The 16,520-nt window shown below is 41.5% G+C and overlaps 1 protein-coding gene across 9 annotated transcripts in view; it reads right to left on the reverse strand.

Moving 5' to 3' along the window:
* Positions 1 to 1,951: 1,951 nt before the first annotated feature.
* vti1a (vesicle transport through interaction with t-SNAREs 1A) overlaps positions 1,952 to 16,520 on the reverse strand; it is a 55,336-nt gene continuing 40,767 nt past the window's right edge. For 2 of the 9 annotated variants that reach the window (XM_079660353.1, XM_079660359.1), the window contains one exon: positions 3,291 to 3,319. In XM_079660353.1, the coding sequence (XP_079516479.1) occupies positions 3,306 to 3,319 (14 nt within the window). In that variant the 3' untranslated portion in view covers positions 3,291 to 3,305. Of the gene's footprint in view, positions 2,271 to 3,290; positions 3,320 to 3,817; positions 3,862 to 7,547; positions 8,262 to 12,107; positions 12,413 to 16,520 lie in introns of those variants that run through there. The other 7 variants (XM_079660356.1, XM_079660355.1, XM_079660351.1 and 4 more) reach the window with 6 other exon arrangements.

Here is a 16,520-nt window from a genome sequence, read left to right on the forward strand (position 1 = left end):
GCGAGACTGCTTAGCAATTCCACCACATCCGTTGGCTGGGTATGCAAGCAGCTCCTTTTTCCTCTCTGCCCTCCGTGTGTCGTCGTCGTCGTCGTCGCCCCCCCCCCTCCCTCACCCCTGCTCTGAGACCTTTGGTGAAATAAGTGTCAGCCTGAGGAGACAGGCACTCATCAACACTTTATACCTGGGAGGTATATTAATGCTGTGATGGCTTGCAAGAGGAAAGAGAAAAAAAGCTTTGTCCTCGTAGAGAGAGATTAAGGACAAAGCCTTGGACAACTTTTGAGGATGCTAACTTTGCCGCTGTTAATGTGGATATAATGTGAAAGGTAAAATAAAGCATAAGACAGAAGCAGAGGCCGAATATTATCTTACATCCAGTATAGTTGTATCTCGAAAGACACGGGATATACTAATAATTGGTCATGTGTTTTTAAAAGGAAGCTATATTTATATAAAGTTTCTCTTGATCAATAAGAAACTGAGAACGAAAAAGGAATATGTTGGAGAGAGAGGGAGGGAGTTGCAGGGAGAGAAAGACCGTTAAGAAGCCTTCGTTTCTCTGAACAGATCCTCCCCACCAGGATCCGAGTTACGACTGAAACTTCACATCCACAACAAGTGGAGCGGGAAGCCTACAGAGGCCTTCTGGTATCCAGCCGGAGATACATAATTAAAGGAACACGGAGAGGGAGCAATGTTATTACCAATGTTTTCATTAGGCCAGATGAACACATTGGTCTCCCACAAGACCCACAGACAACAGGCAAGGAAGTAGATGGAATAGGAAGCTGCCTATTGGGGTCTAAAGCTCTGTTCAAGAACTGTTGAAATTAGTGCTGGTCTGTGCATCTCTCCTTTCCGCCATAGTGTTACAGTTTATTAAAACCATTTAATTTTGACAGATAGAAAAAAAAGCATGCATGGGCCTGCTTTTTCATGATATTCTCCCTCTTTTCCCCAACATCCAGGCTTAAATTAGCCAGGATTTTTAAGATCAGGGACTGTTTTTTAGGCTATGAAAAATGGATTAAATGAAGAGGAAGTCTGGCCTAATGAGCTCCCTGGGCTACGGAGCAGCAGGGACTGTGAGTGGAAAGAAGGGAGACGAGGCAAGCCTTTGAGGAAGAAGGGGCCGCAGCCATGCCCAAAGTGTGCCAGCTTCTCCTAGCTTTAGCGCCAATGGCACAGACGGCACCTGGGCAAAGCCTGGCCACCCTTGTCCCGTGCCAGAGAAGAAGAGAGGCAGAGCAGCAAGTTTGTGTTGAACCTGAAAGTTCTTTGGCTCTATTTTTTGTATTTGAAGTGCTTTTATGTTTGTATATTTGACATTTGCTGATGGTTCAGTTATCGAACGGGAAATGGAAAAATGTATCTTTTATTGATTTTCTGCCTGTAGATGCCCTTTTATAAGTAATATAAGCAGGAAACATGAACCAGTATAAAAAGAGTCTTCCAAATGCAAAATAACTGCTATAAATCTCATTGAAATGGCTGAACAGAGTGATGGTGAGTCAAAAAGATTACCGTAATTGCAACATGAACCTATTATACCAATATAAAGGCCAGATCCTCACCAAGTTTGAAACAAATCCTATCACAACAACTTTATAGATGTTCACCCACACAACTTGGAATTTAAGATGTGGCCCATGTTTTCATTTTCTTACAGACATTTTTACTTTCAGTTTCAACTTTTTGCATATATTGTCGATACTAAGTAAAGTAAGAAATGTTCATACATGACACATAAAAGAAGGTTTTTGATTAATTTAATGAGATTAAAGGGTAATCTGAACCTGGGAAATGATCTGACCTTTCTGAAATACAACATTTTCTGTCGGAAATAAACGTAAGTGAATACTATTTGTATGTTTTTTCATGGCAACCTGTTAGTTTAAGAATATTCGCTTATTGTAATGAAAATCAATTGCATACAGTACTACAAAAGAAAAGTCATGAGAGTTACAGAAATCAAATCTAAATGAACACATAAAGATGTATTTGGAAGTCATAATCTCGCAGTAAAACAACTTTTCCATCCTTTCAGTCATCATATATTTTTGTCATTTTAGCAAGGACACTAAACCAGGCAGGATGCCAACGACCATGGGACACACTGGGACAGGCCAAGTCTTTATGCCCAAGGAATGTCAACAACTGTCTACAGCAGTGAAAAAGAGGGGGTGGGGCCAAAAGAGGGGGAACAGAGAGGAAGGGGCGGAAAGAGGAAGGAATTACTGTACAGGCAGGTAGTGGCTCCTGGATGCCTGCCAAAACAAAAAAAAAGGGGCAAAGAAAACAAAATAAGGACAGACAAAGATCCTTCACTCACCTTTAAGAGGTACGAGTCAAAAAGAGAAGAGGGAGACAGACAGAGAGACAGCGAAGAACAACAGCTATAAGAGAGGATAGGAGGGAGGGGGGCACATTCTTCAGCTACTTTTTCTGACAGCGATTAGAACCTGTCAGAGCCTCTCAACCTGCCACTCCTCTGCGCTCATAGGAGGCCTGTCATTACAAATAGCCCAGATTAAAATACCACACTCCTGGGGCATGGGCCTTGACCTCCACCTACCCCACATTGCCACATGTCTACCCACACAATTACCCACCCTGCCGGAAGGTCGGGAGGAAAGAAAGAGGGAGGAAGGTCAGAAAGGGTAAGAGACGTGGAGAAATGGATAAAGAGTAATGGGATGGTTGGTAATCTGACCTAAAGAAAACACTACGGCGGAGAAGATAGAATGGAGGAATGACAAGAAGAAGCCAGAAAGAAAATAAATATTACAAGATGACGAATGACTTGAAATCAATGCTTGAAGTCGCATGTTGAAATCTGGAACCAAATTCTGCATGTGCATTCTCTCCTGGGATTGTCTATCCAGTTATACTATCTTTCGTATCTCACACGGCTTATGAATAAACAGTGTTTTATTTGTTTACAGGGTATATATTTTAATTTCTGTCAGATGCTGCGTTAGTTAGACTTCATAAAACAGCAAAAAAGAAAAAAAAAGGTCCTGAACATACAGCTAATGATGTTTGAAGTGCCAGATAGTTCTTTCACACTGCAGTTTGATTAGGCTAATGGTAACAAAGCACTGAGATGTGCGATAGGTTTTTCAGCTCAAGCCTCCTGTACACGTCGACTTGTATTTCCGTGCCAGGCAGACATATGCAAACAGAGAATAATGAGTCCAACGTGTCCCGGATCTATCTGGTGCCAACGTGAATCGTCTGTCCTGACACTGAAAAATGACCTATCTCAGCAAGATTTGGAGGGGGGCCGGTGTGTGTGACAGTCACCAGCACCGTGCTGACAGTCCAATAGAGAGAAGAGGAGGAAGGCATCATTAGGATCGCACACACAAATACACAAAACATCAACGCACAAATATTCATGTACAGAATCCTCGCGTACACTCCATCAGACATGGGGAAATGTGTGCATGCCTGCTTGCACTGCAAAAAGAAAGAAAATATCTCTTGACTGATATTTCTACCTCAAACAGAGCATGAAGTTGTGGCCGCTGTCATGTCACAGTGGCAAGCAAATAGTGGCAGAGCCAGACAGGGCTAAACACACCCCAAACAGACAGGAAACTGATTACAGTATTTGACATGTTAGTAATACATAGCCTTAATATGAACATAAACACATGACTGATCGTAACTCCACAGAGCCTGACATAATATAACACACACATCACTGCCAGGACATTTTTATTAAAATAGATTAGCTTGAAATTACCTGACAGTCTTGCAAGCTAAACATCAATGTCCATATGGTGTCATAAAAAGAAGCACCTGCAGTGTGTTGGAAACCAATTCAAATCAGTGTGAATACCTTTGGTGGCTCTAATGAAAGACAGAAATGGAAAATTAACCCACAGGGACTGATGCCAAATACATCAAATTAGATCTTGGCCTCAAACTCTTTTTCTAAATAGCAGAAAAAATATCTTTGATACATGGACAGCATGTGAGAAGACTGGCCTGACAACAGCATTAGCTCACCATGATGAATTTAAATGAGCAAACTTGGGGAGTTGACAGGCGAGTTTTGCTCACGAGAGCCCGTCTCCTGAGAGGAGATGACAACTGAATGATGAGAAATTAGGCCCATCACTTGTTTATTTGTCCAAACAAGGGCTGAAGCTGACAAACAACAGGGATAAAAGAAAACCTAAAATGAACGTTTTTACATACAATTATGCACAAAGTGAATAATAATAGAAATAAGAAGATAAGATAAGAATATTTACTGCAAGACAGAACAAAATAAAGGACTGCTCCAAGCCGAACCGGACCTTTCCAGAGACTTTTTTGACCCAACGAGCACCAGAAATATTCTCATGTCTGAAATGAAATTTGTGATGCTGTGTGTTTTTTATTCCTGCCAGAAACAGTGAAAAACTTGGACTTGTGTATAAGCTTTTTTGAAATGTGGCTTGGGTTCCTATCCTGTTGGCTCGTTCTGTATTGCTCATTACAGAATAGGAAGCGAGGGAAGGACAGTGGGATGATGGATACGAGGAGGTGACAGAGGAAGACAGAGATCTCCAGTGACATGTTGAGACATAAACAGCTGAGAGTTATGTGTGCACCAAGCCCAAGTCATGTTGCTGTGAGTTAGGCTTACAGCGATGATGTCTGAGACGGAGAAAAACTAAATCTGAGGAAATGTTATGACAGACAACCTGCACTCTGAGGCAAGTTGTGAAGTGCTCACTGCCAAGGAATTGGTCCTTTTTATTGCTGACTTTTAGCTATGCTGGGCAGAAATCATTCTAAGGCTATTCCTCATGTTGAACATTCTGTGATGCTAATAAAGTGACAAGACAGCTAAAAAAAATGTAAACATTTGTTGATTTTTACAACTGGAAAACTGACAATATTTCCAAAAGATCAAAAATGATGGGAGTTTAAAAATCCAAAAAGTGGCATGACCTGAACTGAGTCAGATGACCTCAAGACACTGCATTGAATTTCTACGTAGAGGCGGGAACACCGCATCACATCCTACACCCTATTTTCTCCACTCAGGTTGTGCTCTCCAAAAAAAGTACTTAAAAAAAGCACCTAATTAAAATAACAAACAAAACCCCTGACTGAAAGCTGCACAGTATTCATACATTATATCATACCTAGACTGTACAAGCATATAATGTATAATGTATAGGCCGCTCGCCCACCACACGTGAAAAATATGTACATATTCCAAAACAATGAGGTGGTACACAAGTAGAAGTGGAAAGAGGGAGAGGGAAGGAGTGTGTGTGTGTGTGTGTGTGTGTGTGTGTGTGTGTGTGTGTGTGTGTGTGTGTGTGTGTGTGTGTGTGTGTGTGTGTGTGTGTGTGTGTGTGTGTGTGTGTGTGTGTGTGTGTGTGTGTGTGTGTGTGTGTGTGTGTGTGTGTGTGTGTGTGTGTGTGTGTGTGTGTGTGCAGACAAACTCCTGATAGTGACCCCGTACCTCATCTCCAGGGCATAAATAAACATGTGTGTGTGAGTGCGCCTGTGGATTATAATCAGAGAGAAAAGGGAATCAAATTTATTCTGCAGCTGTCATTAATATTTCAAGGCCGTTACTGTTGCCCATGTGAAAGAGCATGAATGATTAATTTAGACATCACCTCTGTCACAATCCCTTACTAGGCCTGGCCCATGATCCACCTTTGAGAATAGTAAACAAAAGGTGGGTTCTCCCTTGTTTTTGTTGTGGTTTGGTTTGGGCTGTTCCTGTCTGGAGAGTATACTGTATGTGGTGGTGGTGGTGGTGGGGGGTAAGGTTCTGTGTTGTGTTGTTGGACAAGTTGGATGTCTTTGTGGTTTGGCTGTGACATTCAGGTGTACAGTTGCTTGGTGTGGGGACAGATCCACAACTGGGAGCTAAAGTTGTAGTAGGATCATGCGTGAGTAAGGAGCTTATGTGCACAAAAGTGTGTGTGCCTGTCAGGATGGTGTAGATGGCTTCTTATTCACGATGTATAAAGAACTCTCACAGGATTCTAGCGATTCAAAAACTAGGAGTACACGACATGGAATTGTTTAAACCGATAATTAATCATTATTAATAATAATTAACCCATAATTACCTGCTTCTCAAGGACGATATTAATAAGATCACCTATATTTTTGCATATGTTATTTAAAAATGTTTATGCAAATTTAAAGAGTAAAAAGGCTAAAAGCTATGCAGGGATGCTTGATTTAATATTCTATAGCTCTAAAGCTAACAGACATTGTTAACAAATAGAAAAAGTTCTTGAAATGTTCACTTATTTTTTCTGGTTAGGTACCCTTGATGAAAAATGTATATTACAATTTGCAATCATGTTGTCTTCCTTTAAACCGTAGTAATCGACCACATGTGTGCGTGCGTGTTTTTAATTTCTTCTCTTTTTTTATTGGCTGACCGCAAACCAACTTCAAAAGTGCATACTGCCACCTACCGATTGGCGTGTGTAAAGACTGCGCCTGTTAAATCAATAAAAACTATTTGGCGCTGAATAGTCAACTGATAATATATTGGCTATAATTGTATTATCGGAATCATATTGAATCATATAAATGTCCCGTTATCCTATAATTTGTTGCCATGCAAAACCGCTGTTAATGCCCTGTAAATGTGTTTCTCGATGACAACAAAGCTCAAGATGACAGCATCGTATTCCAAACACAAACCATTAGTCTGCAAACCAGGTACATTAATAACCCAAACTCTGTGACAGGCACACGTTTACACCCTTATTCCAAGTCAATGGATGAGCATTTTAGCTTCTGATGGATGGGGAGGCAACCGTGAGGTCCTATCAGACTGACATGTGCCCCATACCTGTGTTTTTGATTTGTGTTTGGGCTTTGTGTGACACTTGTCTGACAAGTGGAGATCACAAGGAGACAGGAGCCATCTATCAGACCGCTGATGCCACTGCTGCCGCCTCCAAGGCCTGAGGGCGTGGTGTCTACGTCTGGGTGTGTGTTAGTGTGTGTGTGAGTCTGTGAGAATAAAAGTACGTTTCTGTAGTCGATATTTGTCTTCTAGAAAACTATTGACTGTGTTTTTACGAGACGGCAAAATCATAAGGTGTATTTATGTATCGAATATCATATATTAAGTGTTAATGAGTATGTGTGTATGTGTTTTTGTGTGTGTGTGAGTTTGCGTGTGCATGTGTGGCTACCTGCTGAGCAGTAAGCCCAGAGGGGCAAAGCGAGGAATGATGACACTGATGCGATGTGTTGGCATGTGCCCTCGGGTGGTTTTGGTGTGGTTGTCATTTTGTTGTTTCCGTACAGCTCCCCCTTCGTCATACCCCGCATTATTCAAATAACGCGCTTTAAAGTTCTATAAATAAATAATGATTTCACCACTAGATGGATTGATGAACAGTGATGGAGAAGTATTTGTGTTTATTCTTGTTTTTCCACAGATTTCATATTGTTTGGACAAAGTCTTTGACAGGCATTTGTCTCTTGGGAGATCGAGCTTACGGGGAAAAGGAGTGCTGGGTTAGAACGCTGCTATCTTGCTGAGCTGTATGTGTGTGTGTGTGTGTGTGTGTGTGTGTGTGTGTGTGTGTGTGTGTGTGTGTGTGTGTGTGTGTGTGTGTGTGTGTGTGTGTGTGTGTGTGTGTGTGTGTGTGTGTGTGTGTGTGTGTGTGTGTGTTTTAATTCAAACCATGGCTTAGCTTTTTTTAAATTGTTATCTGGATAAACTGGTTGCGTCCGTCAATATCTTGAAAGAAACAACCAAGTGCGTCAAAAGGTCAAACTTAACAAGAGCAGAAAGATACATTATACATGATGCAATGCAATGTAGTAAAAAACACACACACTCTCTAAGACACACACATGAAATTACACACATGCACACGCAATGGAAATCAACATTATAGAAGATTACATATGGGACGATGGGCTCCTGAACTTTTCCCTTAAATATATACATGTTACAACGCCCCATCCCTCTAAACACATCTCCATAGCTTATGGGACCTAAGGGGGTCAATATGCATCTAAAACTTCCTTGTCTTTCCCCAGAAAAAATAAATGTGTGGGACTTGAAAGCAGCGGCAACTCGCTGACTTTCTTCTGTATAGTTCCTTAAGCCAATGCAGATCAATACACAGCCATACATACCACAACTGGAACAACTCCTGTCAAAGGTTACTCCTTTTACTCTGTGTTTCTTTCTTCATTTTAGCAAGGCGGAGGAGGATGAGGAGACGGAGAGAGGACGAATGAGAGGGGGAGAGCTATTGGAGCAGCAAGAAAGAGAGCAAGAAAGATAAACATAAAATGATCCCTCTCTATAGTTGCGGAACTCTGTGCTAATGGGTTTTGACACATCGCCAGCAGGCCAAAGACAGAGGGGGCTGGGGGTGAGTCGATAGTGGTGCACGGCGGTGGCCAGAGGCTAGCAGCAGCGGCTAGGCCAAACCCCTGGTACTAGCATGGGCTGGGGGCCTGACCAGCAATCATTAGAAAGTCAATGAGTCCTCTAGCGCTTGCAGCTATGCTAGCCTTCCCAGGGAGCCACACCACCTAGCGAGGGCCCTATTGTGAACATTCTCACACACACACACACACACACACACACACACACACACACACACACACACACACACACACACACACACACACACACACACACACACACACACACACACACACACACACACACACACACACACACACACACACACACACACACACACACACACACACACACACACACACACACACACACACACACACAATATGTGCTGTATATCCTGCATACAACCAATACAAAGTTGTTATACACACAACTACTGTAGGTACACATACCTAGACACACATGTACGTATGTAAGAGCTCAATAGCATAGAAGTAAGGCGCTGCAACAAAAACTTGACTAACACTTTAAAACTCAGACAGGTTTCATGATATATGCCATGTCAGCCATGCAGGAGTCTCCAGCCTTTGATGCAGTCGTTCTATTAATAAGAGCGGTCCCTTTTCCTGACCGACACTGGACACAGCCTCTCCTGAGACGCCACACAAACTGCTCCCAGGTCGCACTGGGGCTCGGGCACCTCACCTGGACCCCATGCATTTTTAAATGCCTCAAACTGATCTTGACACGCAGCTTCAGACTAGACTATTAAATGAGGCAGAGTTTCTGTAATTGGCAGGGACTTAATAAAAAGAAAAGTAGCATAAAGGTAAAAAAGGTACTTAAATTGATGCCAATTTAATTCATATCAAATTACATGTGCGTATTTGTCTTTTAATGTACAAGTTACTGTGAGTGTGTACGATTACACTTCAAAACATTCTGTGTTTTTCAAGCACCTACTCTAAGCTAATAACTGGTTACTGATGGATGAGTAAATTACAATCACTCCTTAAAGATCGGACAATTGCCTTGATTTAAATGTCTCTGGTATTACCATACTAGATCTAAACATAAAGACAAATGACAAAAGCTTAAACTGTGCAAATCTCAACAAAAAAACGAAATCAATAGCCTTACAGCCTCTTAGCCTCGCTCTGATCAATATGCATGCAATCAAACTTTTTGCCAGCATTACCTCCACTGCTATGCCCATTGATTGAGTCCATTGATCCTGGCGCTTTGAGGGACGGTAGGTATGGATATTTAGCGCTAGAGACCCCATCTGGCCATCTTCGAGAACTCTGACCTCTGTGTTAATCCTCAAACAAAGATAGAACTTATTGGAACCTATACAGTCTGACCTGGAATCGTCTCAGGGGGGTATACTCAAGCAGTGGGGTGCCAAAACAGCCTTTAAAACTCTAAACTCCTGGGTGAGGGCTAATATGATTTTAAAATAAGGAGATTGGTGCAGGTTTGTCAAGACACCGTCAATTGAAACATAGGTTGAACATGACGGATAAGATCAATAGAGAGAGACGTGAAGACGGGGAGGAAGAGAGAGTGACGGAGTGTCAATGAGGATGGGGCAGCAAGAACCAGGGTCTAGCGGGGGATTGGCGTTCACTGAGGCTTCTCACTGATGTGCCGCCAGTCCCTTTGAAGGGATTATTAACACATTTTGATTACTCTGGTCCAGTTGTCACAGAAAATATAACCTCCATCAGGACTATAAAATGGACGGCCCTTTTCTTCTTTAGCCTCCCTCATGTTGGTGCTCCCTTCACTTCCTGCGGTCCCTCCCATCGCCCTGGGCTGGCCCGACTCAAAGCAATCCACTAATTACGGTCTCAGACATCTTGAAGAACGCACTAACACACTATTAGTCTGATAAGAAAGACAGCCTCTTCAACACACACATATTAGTGGACACACTCTCATACTCTGTATTGGCACCGTCCGTGACTGACGCTCAAGTAAATACAGTGCTTTAAAAAACGTTCTTAATTGTCTGTACCAATATTAATTACAGATAGACAATAATTGAATGCTGACCTCTAGGATATATACCAAAGTGGCTTAACCAATATCGTCAAATCAATTTTTACATTTGGATCCAGGTTACAACCTCTCCGACTGTACAAGCCAAAAAAAGACCGATGGCTCAATCACAGCAATACTGCAGTGAGAGGGGGCAACTTTCTATCGACACCACTAAATCTGAGATATCCACCATGTCCCATTAATTGCTAGGTTTCCCATGCCACTTGTTACAATGGCAGGCCACATCCTGCTTCGCCTATTAAGACCAGTTTGGATCAATTAGGTGTTAGTGTTGACCACTAAGACACAAAGCCAGTATAAGCCACCCCTCTAGCCTCTTTTCTAGCTTACATAGCCTTATCTTTAATATTCTGTGAAATCTGATACAGTACATTTATGTCATGTGGCAAAACTCTCAGATAGAAAGCCAAATGACCAGAGTAATATGAATTCTGATTATTTTGAGTTGATGTTACCTTCAAAAATAGAGAAGCCAACTTGGTGTCTTGTTAGTGTTTGTGCTTTTGACTTCTGACATGCACAAGCCTACCCAGCTTCACACCCTGTCACTTCAAGACTAAATGAAAAAGATGCTAACAGACAAGCAAACACACACATCCTCTATGAATAAAGTCTCTTTTTTTTTACCAGGAAACTGAGTAGGGAAATTCGTAAGGGAAAAAACATCAACAACAAAAGAAAAACAAACTCAGCAGTGACTCAAAAAGAAATCAAGCAAACGGAAGAGTGCTGTGAACTTTAGCATCATTTACTGTGATAAGCACAGCTAATACATAAGAGAGGATGATTCTCTTTGTACACCATTAACTGGATATCCTGTTTGTGAAATGTATATTCATAAACAGACTGAGGATTGAGCAAAGGGGCCATTTCCAAACATGTAAATGATCTGTGGAAAGGGCTAACATAGCCGACATCAAAGGGTCCAGAGTGGGAGAGGTAAAAGTAGGCCAGGCCACGGCCTTGGAGAGAAGAGGAAAGGATACAGACGGCGGTGAGAGAAACAGAGAGAAGAGGCAGTATGGCTGGAGAGAGAGAGAGATAGAGAGAGTTGGTCCCAGGCTGGGAGGAGCTCAGGTGTGAGTTGTGAGGAGGCACCTTCTGTTCGAGCCTCTGAACGCCCCATCGCCCGGACAGACACGGGCTCCTCTTGTTTGGCCCAAATGAATCCAGGTGGCTCAAGACGATGCCCTTTATCACTCAACACAACTTCACCCCCCACAAACAGGCTAACTCACAGGCCCACGTGATGACATGTACTCACTCAAAGATACTTGTGCACTTGTAGTTCACTTTTAAAGGGGGTGTGAGCATGGCTGACTAAGAAACACTGGAGATTAAAAGGGTTGTTATAAAATATAACATACATCAAGAACACCTTTTTTATTTATTAATTCAACAAATGCATTTATTTAAGTTTACGTCACTGACGAATAGAAGATTTTCATTATGATGTGTTCTTAAGTATAAATCATTGTTATATAAACCAGCTTAGTGCATTCCTTTGTTTTTGTATAATGCACTTTTTGTAACAATCACTGCAACAAGGTGTTCTTTCCCTTTTTTTTTAAAAACAGATGCAACATCCAAGCTTAAGGTGTTGCAGAGGCAGTACAAGCATCAAAGAGGAGACATAACAATACACCACTGTACTTGAATCTCATCAACAAAACCCCTACAAAATGCCCTCACTTACACTAAAACCCGGCCCACGAAAGGTCCAATGTAGACATTGTACCTATTGAAATGCAATACCTGCTTGTAAAGTTACTACCTTGCTTACAGTTTTATATCAGAGGGCTCTTTGATATCTCTTGTGCTGTTGACATTTACGATCACTTTACAAGTAGGCTTGGACAGATGGATTGTGTTTCAGTGCTGCTGCTCTGCTCCCGTTTAGAGACCTGAGCACACCGCAGCCACACATGTCCCTCCTGATGACTGGGAGTTAACGCTCAGTAGCTGAAATATATGAGGCAGAGGACGCACGATTAACTGATGGACATTCAAGGACAAAACAACAACCCAGTGCAGATTATGTAAAATATGATTAGTATGTTTTTTTTTCAAAAGTGACAGAAATGACCTGCTTCCCTGTGAAGATCATCTTGACACATCTACCAAAAAAATGTCAACTGCTCCGCCAAAAAACATGCTCAAACCACTCAAATCAGATTCATCAAAGACGGAGCTCACATATCGAGACTTGTTAAGTTAACTGTAGTCACATTGCAAAGGTAGGGTGCCGGAGCCATTGCTGTCACTTGACGACGCTTGCGTCTAAATTGGGAGTGAAGGCCTCCCCAGGAGAGATGGGTGAACCTGTCACAGAAGACTGAGGGAGCAGAAATGTTCAAAAAACGCCAAAGTCACACACACACATACACACAAACACTAAACCAACACAGCATCTCCATATGCTTAAGATCTTAATCATCATCTGTTCTGTCCTTTTAGTGTGTGTGTGTTTGTGTGTGGAAGCTCATGTGTGTGTGCGGCTCACATAAAAGAAGGACATCTGGAATACAATTATTCCTAGACACCCTCTCACAGACACACTCACATTTTCCCTTTGCTCTGAATTTGCATGAATTCCATACATCTGGCCTTTAAGAGGCAATAACAATTATTCATTGAGCTGGTGGTTACAGCCCAAATGCAACCGGCCACTAGTCTAAACAGCTCATTAAAATAGCACAATAGCTCACTTCAAGCACACAGGAAAATTGGCATGCAACTCTATCTATAATATCGTATGGCTCTGAATGCCCATTCCTGATAATATAATGAATTCTGAGTAGCTTTGTGGAGAAAGTAAATATACGTTGTATCACTCTCTGATTCTCTGGCTCTGTTTTCCTGCACTACTTTCTTTGTCTGTCCAGTTGAATGTTTTTCAAGTTAGTCTCATTTGGGATGACGTAAATTTGACAATAACATTAGATCAATGCTATGGTGTCAAATTATTTTTGAATGCTTATTTCCGTAAACAGACACCTACCTTTTTTATAGAAATGAACAGAAATGTATGACAGGTAACAACAATGAAATATGTCAAGTTTAAAGTCTTAATAATTAAAATAATGACTTTATGTAGGAAGAGAATAGTCCATCCAAAATGTTAGATGTCAAATTAAAGTTAGTTACCGTTCCTGGATTATGCTGTTACAAGTTGATTATTACCAGAATTATTCAGGAAACCAAGCGAACAAATTGCCGAAAACTATTTGCCAAAAATAATGAAAAATAAGTAGAAAGAAAATACTAAAAAGTACATTTCGACTATCAGGTGGCCTTCAATAAACATTAAACAAGTCTACATCAATGCGTGGACTCTGTTCTGTGTGTAGTCATAACTACGCACATATTCACATCAAACCTGAGATGGGCCAGACCAAGGAGAGCGTCCCTTAGGCCATCTTAGCCAGTCCTTCACAACTGAGCTTTAAAAGATGGGCGACTGTACAGTACACTGCAGTTGGCCTTGATTGATGATTGAGTAACCCAAGATCATAGATGTGCTCAGGGAGGACTTGCCGGTGCATAGCTGTGCATACATCAGCCCTTCAGGACTACCACTACAGTACATACATCATGTGGTGAGACTGAGTGATGTTAGCATGGGGACTATGTCGACCACTTAAGGGAAGCTTTCTACATGGCAGTCAACAGTCAAAGTTGACTAAAAATTATTACAGCACAGGAAAAGGGAGGACTTTGTTGTTATGAATCACAATTTTATCGGAGCCCTGAAACAACTGAGGTGCAAAGCATGTGCAACATCCACGTATTACTAGGAGACACACACATCCGCACACGAGCACACATATTAACTTGTGCTGATATCCTTGACAGGCACAACTACAAAAGCATAACTCAGTGGTAAATAAATAAGTTCATGCCGTCTGCGTGAATTCTCTTTTTAGGAACTCTTTGGCTCACATAGACCCGTCTAAAGGATTATGAGCGTGCATCGGTGCATGCATAGAGGCCCCCGTTTCAGCACCTTCTTACAGAGCGAGAACAAGCGGCTCCTCCCTCGAAAAGCAGCTCAAGGGCGCGGCCTATCTACCAAACGATAGAATGCATGAGTGGAATAATGCTTCACTTCAACCAGCCGGCCAGCCTCCATCCACTCAGGGCCTTGGTTCATTTATATGGAAGTCAAACTGTTAGTACTGTCAAGGTTATGTTATTTAACAGGGGAACAGGGAAAGGATAGAGACAAGTTCCAGGCAATTTAAAATTCGGATGAGTGCTCCACCAACTGTGTATCCATAAGAAGGGAGCGTATCCTAAATGAGACCAATTAACTGCCATCCAACCGAGGACAATTCTTTGAGACCTACACATTCGTATTCCCTTGAAATCCAATGCCATTCCAAAATGTCGTGATAAACACAGCAGTTATTTTTGCCCTCATCTGACAACAGAGAATTGAATTGTTGGTCATTTTGGACCAAATGTGACAGTCCTGCAAGTTGCACATAAATTAAAAAGACAATGTCAGCGTGTCTGTTTGTGGCTAGCTTTGCTCAAAACTGTGATGCGGAGTCGCCTGTCCCAAAGCACACATGCGCGCTCATAAACACGCTTAAGAGGCACACAGAGCACTCCTAAGGTTACCCCCCAGGACAAAAGCTTTACCATCCCACTGACTGGCAGATGGGGCGACCAGCTGACATCTCGGCCCGGCTCTGTTTCATGTTCCCCGGGTGTCTTAAACGGGCGGGCACCCTGTCTGATGGGCACAGGACAGCCAAGGAGGAAGCTCCTTTGACAGGGGAAGGGGGGAAGGGGGGAGGGGGTGCTCCTTGGGGCTACCATTGAGGAAAAGAGGAGCAAGGACAGACGGAGATGGCTAATGTGCTTCAGTGTGTTTGTACAGTATAATTGCGCGTCTTGCCGGGTGGGAGGCTCGGGGAACGTCGACAGAAGACGCAGATTAATAAAGGGCTAATGACTGCATTTAGCCCTATATGGTTTTCGAACACAGATCAAATATTTGTCCTCAAGGTTAGAGCCAACGCTTACTGTCGCAGGGATCATGAGCAGTTGGATTTCCGTTTCAGATTTAGACAAAGTAATTTAAATCTAAGAGTAGAGCTCTACACAAAAGGTGCCATATAGCAGAAGAGAGGCTACAGGGTCTCTATCTGTGCTACTGAAAAAACATCTGTGTTACGATAGGAGAACTGACACACAGTGCATTCGCTAAAAGAAAGTGACAACAAAGAAGCAGCTTCACCGTCTTAAGCTAAAAAGGAGTCATTGTTGTCGTTGGGTTGTTCCTCCTCAGACCTTTAGATGCGGTCCCCAGCTGGGAAAGTTCTATGTAATAACATCTACTAATAACTTGTTTCAAACTATAATAAGCATCAAAATGCTCTAGGTTACTTAAGACCAGTAATCTTATCATCTGAAACATATTGGCACTTATATCAAAAACACATTAACAGATGTGATGAGACTGTTGTTACTGCTATCATCTATCACAGTAATCAACCATATGTCCACAGGTGGACAACTTTGATCTATAATTTAACTAATAAAATGTGTCATTTTCAACTATTAAAAGTGTGTTTTTGTTTTCATGATAAATGATTGTATTATAATATATCATTCATAGTCCTCCAGAGTGCATTTCAAACACTGGTATTAGGGTAATGAGAAATATGAGAAACAAACCTTCTGATCAAATAATTGACTTTGTAAAAACTAGAACAGCAATTGATATTGTCTTTATGCATCATAAGATAAAAACTGATTATGTCAAAGTAATTCATTACTATTAAAAGGAGACAAAATCTACATAAAAACACAATTTTGGGCTTAATAATTAATAGAAAGCTTCACAAACTGTGCACTATAAGTTATATTTGTTGTCTAATATGATTCAAATTAAATAAAAAGTTATTTTGAGGATAATACAAATATGATATAATAGTTTTGTCGGGTGAAAACAGCATTTAAGGTCGGTAATTATTAATGACTTATTTTCACGTATTGAGTATTTTTATTTTCTGTTACATTAAAGCAAAAGCTAAAGAATACAAAAAGATCTACTTTT

Source organism: Notothenia rossii, assembly GCF_949606895.1.
Source record: "Notothenia rossii genome assembly, chromosome: 11".
Lineage (NCBI taxonomy): Eukaryota > Metazoa > Chordata > Actinopteri > Perciformes > Nototheniidae > Notothenia > Notothenia rossii.